This window comes from Phacochoerus africanus, chromosome 6 (genome assembly GCF_016906955.1).
Source record: "Phacochoerus africanus isolate WHEZ1 chromosome 6, ROS_Pafr_v1, whole genome shotgun sequence".
In the NCBI taxonomy this organism is placed as follows: domain Eukaryota; kingdom Metazoa; phylum Chordata; class Mammalia; order Artiodactyla; family Suidae; genus Phacochoerus; species Phacochoerus africanus.
In genome coordinates, this window is record NC_062549.1 from 95978190 (window position 1) to 95984518 (window position 6329).

A 6329-nucleotide genomic window follows, 5' to 3' on the forward strand; every position below is an offset into this window, starting at 1 on the left:
TTTCGACAAACCAGCATATTCACTTGAGTACTCTGGAGTTGCCTCTAATAGTAATTTTCATCTTTTAGTTAAGAACCTAGGACAGCAGTGATAATTTTTTTACTTTTTAATATTTATTTGTCTATTTTCTTTTTAGGGCCTCACCCACCACCAATGGAAGTTCCCAGGCTAGGGGCTGAATCAGAGCTGTAGCTGTGGGCCTATGCCACAGCCATAGCAACTTGGGATCTGAGCCTTGTCCGTGACCTATAGCACAGCTCATGGCAATGCCAGATCCTTAACCCACTGATCGAGGCCAGGGATCAAACCCGTAACCTCATGGATACTAGTTGGATTGTTTCTGCTACGCCACGACAGAAACTTCCAATGATAATTTTATTAAGTGGTGAGACTTTCATTTTACTTACATCCTGATCTTAAAATCCTAGATGATTATTTTCTTTTAACGTGCTCCATCAGGAAGTCCTCATGTTCCACCCCCCTCTCTTTTTGGGGGCTAAATCTGCCATATTTGGAAGTTCTCTGGGCCAGGGATAGAATCCATGCCACAGCAGCTCTAGTGACAACACCGGATCCTTAAACCTCTGCCCAAAGGGGAACTCCTGACTTTTCTTAAGGAAGTTGCTGCCCTCCATTTCCAGAGGCTTATCAGAGGCTTCCCTTTGTCTGTTCTTTAGGTGGGGCCTTTTCACCTTTGCAAAAAAAAGAACAGACTGGGTCCCTTTTATTTTCCTCCTTTGTCCTCCACCCTCCCAGGAGACTGGAAGAGAATTCTTTTTTTTTTTTTTTTTGGCTTTTTGCTATTTCTTTGGGCCGCTCCCTCAGCATATGGAGGTTCCCAGGCTAGGGGTTGAATCGGAGCTGTAGCCACCGGCCTACGCCAGAGCCACAGCCAGAGCCACAGCAACGCGGGATCCAAGCCGCGTCTGCAACCTACACCACAGCTCACGGCAACGCCGGATCGTTAACCCACTTGAGCAAGGGCAGGGACCGAACCCGCAACCTCATGGTTCCTAGTCGGATTCGTTAACCACTGTGCCACGACGGGAACTCCTGGAAGAGAATTCTGATAGCCCAGACGGGGTCATGACCAAGAGAATCCAGGCGAAGGAAATAGGGAGGGTCCAGAATGGAAAATACCTTGGTTCTTTAGGGAACAGAAGGCAGAAAGGGGGCCAACAGGGCTGAAGGGACAGAAGTTGGAGAATTCCAGATTAAGTTTGGAGAGAACCCTGGCCAGAGGCCTTGAAGCACGGTAAGGACGATAGGCTAGAGTGTGATGAGAGAGGCTCCTCACTGGTGGGCCGGAGGTGGGGGTGGGGGTGGTTCAGCAATCCTTAGAGGGGTCCTTGCACTGTACCCACTTGCAGGCAGAAGGGCTGCACAGCTGCAGAGAAGTCAGCTTTGGCCAATAGTGGTTTAAGAAGGGTTGATTTTCAAGAAATACCCTCACTGTGCTATTCCCCTTTCCCAATTCTGCCTTGTCTGCTGGCGGGGTAAGTCAGCAAGGAGGTCGCTCCCAAGAAGGGAATGCTTTTCCTTTGACGCCGAGGTGCACAGAAGGGGTCTTAGAATCTCCTACGAGAAATAAGATGATTCTGGCTCTAGACCGGGCAGATTATCCTCAGTGGTGTTGGAGGTGGAAGACTTCGGAATGCAAAGACTGGGTATGGAGAACCAGCCTCGCAGCGAGGTTTCTAGCTGCGTCTTTTAGACTCTCGATCGATGGGCCAGCCCCACCCATCAAACCCCCACTACAGCGCCCCAGGCCCTTAGCCCCTAGGTGCTCTCGGAATTCCTTTCCTTTGCTCTCCGCCACCCTCGGCGTGTCCCCTCCGAGGCCCGGCTCCGGCCGCGGGTCTCTGATTGTTCCTAGCTCCCGTCACTTCCAATCGAGCCCCGCCCCCCTGGAGCTGTCATTGGCCGCCCAACGCGGTGGCTGCGGGGGAGGGGAAAACGATGAGGAGGGGGCGGGAATTCCCGACTTGAGGCCGGAACCGAGCGGATGCCTAGTAGTGAGACCCTCGAGAGGTGAGTGCGGGCTCCGAGAGAGCGGGATCCGGGTCGGCAACCCAGGCCTCCTTGGGCCTGGAACCGGAGTCCCGGTTCTCACATCCGTCTTCAGCTTCCCGGGACGCTGGCGGCCTCAGACCCCGCCTCCTAGAGCCCGGACTTCCAGACACCGCCCTCCGCTGTTGGGTCGGGTCGGCCCGTCCCGGGACCCCTATGGGCCCCTCTTCTTTGATCGTCTGCTCCCACGTCCTAGCCTGTGATCTGAAACAGTCGCCTTCTGCTTTCTTGGGGTGGGCGCTGGGGAAGTGGGAACAGGAGAGTGACCCAGTACCCCAACTCGCCTTGTGCAGGTGGTCCACGAAGCCACGCGTGACATCTCTCCCCGAAGCCCCTTCCCTTCACCTATTCGCTCCTGAAGGGGGCGGGGGCTGGCCTCTACTTTGCTTAAAGGACCCCAGCTCCCTAGTTCTTAGGAGCTGGGGGTGGCAGGGTAATGAGATATCCACACAGTCTTCATGCCTCAGTTTCCCTCTCGCTGGGTCCCTGACTAAGTCCTTTGAAAGGTGTAACGTCTGAGTAGAAAGAGGAATATTCCCAGGACGGGAGTGGGTGAGTCACATGGATAGGGAATGTCTGAAAGTGGCTAGGGTGAGCAAGCTGCCTTCTGCTGACCAGCCTTCCCCTTTCCTTGGCTCCATCTTTCCTGTAGTGACCACTCCCCCACTCACGCTGTCTTCCTAGATCTGAGAGTCGTTGGAGCCACCACAGCCACCATGGGGCCCTGGGGAGAGCCAGAGCTCCTGGTGTGGCGCCCCGAGGCAGCAGCCTCAGAGCCCCCAGTGCCTGTGGGCCTGGAGGTGAAGTTGGGGGCCCTGGTACTGCTGCTGGTGCTCACTCTCATCTGCAGTCTGGTACCCATCTGCGTGCTGCGCCGGACTGGCGCTAACCCTGAAGCCTCAGGTACCCTTCTACTTTTCTCTGCTGCCACGGAGGTTTGGGATGGGAAAGGCTCTGGGGCTAAGGAAAGTGACCCAAGGGGGAACAGCAAGGATGAACGTTGCTTGGGTTGGGGTAGTGAAGCCTAACCGGGGTTCATCTGCTCACTGCCCCCCCCCACCGTGTTCCACTCCTGCTCAGCCTCCCGCCAGAAAGCCCTGAGCCTAGTAAGCTGCTTTGCGGGCGGTGTCTTTCTGGCCACGTGTCTCCTGGACCTGCTGCCTGACTACCTGGCTGCCATAGATGAGGCCCTAGCAGCCCTGCATGTGACGGTGAGCCCTGATCAGCTGCATGCAACCTTGTATATGTGGGTGTCCTGTCATACCTCTAGGAAAGGTGGCTTGTATGGATCTATGCGTGTGTCACTCCATGACTGTGGAAGGCTCTTGGCATGTGACCCCATGAGCTGTGATTTTTAGTTATAGAGTATAACTCTTTCTGGGTGTTCTCTCTACCTATCCCTCTGTGACCCCCGTGTACCCTTTGAGACAGTGTGAGGAGCCTCCTTACCAGGTGTGTGACCTACTCTAGGTGTCTTCATTGCAGCCGTCAGGAAGTTAAAACCATTCCAAGAATCATTTTCACCCTCACCTTTTTCCTGAAGGGTTGGAGATAGAGGTCCCTACAGGCTTGGGAAGGGTAGGAGGCAATTCCCTGCGGACCAAAAAGGCTATGGTCCGAGGAAGATCAAGGCCAAGTCATAGGGAAGTCTTATAGGAAAAACTGAGACAGTTGGAGGAACTGAGGAAGTAACATTGAATGTAAACCTCTGCATGTCTGTGACTGAGTGACCTGTGTCTCTGCATGACTCTGTGTAAGCCCGACTGTCCCTTCCACAACAGGTGGCTCTGTGTGTGAGCATTTGGAAAGGCAGGCCCACGTGTGACTTTTTGCTTGTATGCCTACATGTGACACTGTGTCTATCTGCATCAGTGACTCTCAGCTGGGGGTGGTTTTGCCCACCCCTCCCTTTCTTCCACCCACGCCCCCCTCCATCCCCTTAGAAAACATCTGGCAACATCTGGAGGCATCAGTGTCCTAACTCAGGGAGGGAGGGCTTCCTACTGGCATCTAACGGGTGGAAGCTGGGGATGCTGCTAAACATCCTCCAGTACACAAGACAGCCCCACGACAGAATTACTCAGTACTGAGTGGTTTGTTTTTTGCTTTTTGTCTTTTTGCCTTTTCTAGGGCCACTCCCATGGCAAATGGAGGTTCCCAGGCTCAGGGTAGAATCGGAGCAGTAGCCACCGGCCTACACCAGATCCACAGCAACGCCAGATCTGAGCCGCGTCTGTGACCTGCACCACACACAGCTCACGGCAATGCCGGATCCTCAACCCACTGAGCAAGGCCAGAGATCGAACCTGCATCCTCATGGTTCCTAGTCAGATTCGTTAACCACTGAACCACGATGGGAACTCCCTGAGTGTTAATAATATCAAAGTTGAGAAACTGTGGTCTATGTGTAAGAGAGTGGCTCTGTCTGTGTGGGACTCCAGGTCTGTGTAACTGGGAGTCCATTAGAATCTGCATCTGATTCTTCTCCCCATTCTTGGCCTGTCTTCTGAACTCCATGCTGCCCCCCTCTGCCCACAGCTCCAGTTCCCTCTACAAGAGTTTATCCTGGCCATGGGTTTCTTCCTGGTCCTGGTGATGGAGCAGATCACTCTGGCTTACAAGGAGCAGTCGGGGCCACCACCTCGAGAGGAGATGAGGGCTCTGCTGGGAACAACGAATGGTGGGCTGCAGCACTGGCATGATGGATCAGGGGTCCCACAGGCAGGTGGAGCCCTGGCAGCCCCCTCAGCCCTGCGTGCCTGTGTACTGGTCTTCTCCCTGGCCCTGCATTCCGTGTTCGAGGGGCTGGCGGTGGGGCTGCAGCGAGACCGGGCTCGGGCCATGGAGTTGTGCCTGGCTTTGCTTCTCCACAAGGGTATCCTGGCAGTCAGCTTGTCCCTGCGGCTGCTGCAGAGCCACCTGCGAGCACAAGTGGTGGCTGGCTGTGGAATCCTCTTCTCATGCATGACACCTCTGGGCATTGGGCTGGGAGCAGCTCTGGCAGAGTCAGCAGGGCCTCTGCACCAGCTGGCCCAGTCTGTGCTGGAGGGCATGGCGGCTGGCACCTTTCTCTATATCACCTTCCTGGAAATCCTGCCCCAGGAGCTGGCCACTTCTGAGCAGAGAATCCTCAAGGTCATTCTGCTCCTAGCAGGCTTTGCTCTGCTCACTGGCCTGCTCTTCATCCAAGTCTAGGGGCCTCCAAGAGGGCAGGGGAGGTTAGGTTCACGTGCCCTTAACCTTCCTCTCCTCCTCCAGTGTGTGGGAAATAGGAAGGGAGATATTGAGGACCAAAGAGTCCTCTGGGAGGTAGGGGTGGAGCCTTTGGAATTATTCAGTTAATAAGAAGGATGTGGGCAGACAAGAGCATGGCTCCCAGGCTCAGGGGGACACAAGATGGTCAAGTCACTAGAGACATGATCAAGGGACAATAGTATTAGGGAAGACATTGAGTGCTAGTATCAGGGGTCAGACATTACACAGAGGACAAGCTGCCACTGGAGAGGCTGGAGGTGGGCACTCAGCTGCTGTGGGAGAGGGACAGAGAGGGCATAGGCCCAGAGTAAGCAGTCCTGTTGGTTCCAGTTCATTTCAGCCCTCTGTCACTTGGAGTGGACCCTTCCTACTTTTCGTATCTATCTTCCCAGTCCCTTCTCCCAGGGGACTAGTGCCAAATGGCCTCTTTCTGCCAGTTTTGGTACCTTCTCTGGCTTCTCCAGTCCTGCTCCCTCACTCTATTTTTAAAGTGCCAAATAAATCCCCTCCCTCTTTCTCAAAGCACAGTGATGGCACTGAGCCCTGCCCAGCACCTCAGTGGAGGGGGCCTGCTTGCTCTTTGTTTTGGTCCCAGATCCCGGGGTGGGGCAGAAATGTTTGCCAACTTGGGGTGGGGGGAAAGTTTGAAGAGCAACCGCCCCCTACCGCTGCTGCACCCTAGGAATACTGAACAGGAACGTGGTGCCCCATGCCCAGATGATAAGCACTGAGCTGCCAAAAAATTTTTTATACCAGAGGATCCCAAGGGGGGAGGGGAAGGCTCACCCCCAGGGTTATTTTTGGGGAGGGAGGGGCTGTGTATAGGCCATATTCTTTAGAATCTATTTTACTAACTGACTTGTTTTGGGATATATTACCCAAATAAAACATGTTTCTATACATGTGTACAGTGTCTGACTTATTTTGGGGGGGAAGGGGTGGGCACGTTGCCAGTCCGAGAGGGCCTGAGTCCCAGATGTTTAGAGCTGTTTTGATACCCCGGG

General features: G+C 54.3%; 1 protein-coding gene across 1 annotated transcript; it reads left to right on the forward strand.

The window, feature by feature from the left end:
• The first annotated feature begins 1948 nt into the window (after nucleotides 1-1948).
• SLC39A1 (solute carrier family 39 member 1) lies at nucleotides 1949-6227 on the forward strand. Its single transcript, XM_047784537.1, has 4 exons — nucleotides 1949-2031; nucleotides 2755-2973; nucleotides 3151-3281; nucleotides 4609-6227. Exons 2-4 carry the CDS (start codon nucleotides 2787-2789, stop codon nucleotides 5263-5265), a joined length of 975 nt encoding a protein of 324 aa, XP_047640493.1. The 5' UTR covers nucleotides 1949-2031; nucleotides 2755-2786; the 3' UTR covers nucleotides 5266-6227.
• Nucleotides 6228-6329: the final 102 nt, after the last annotated feature.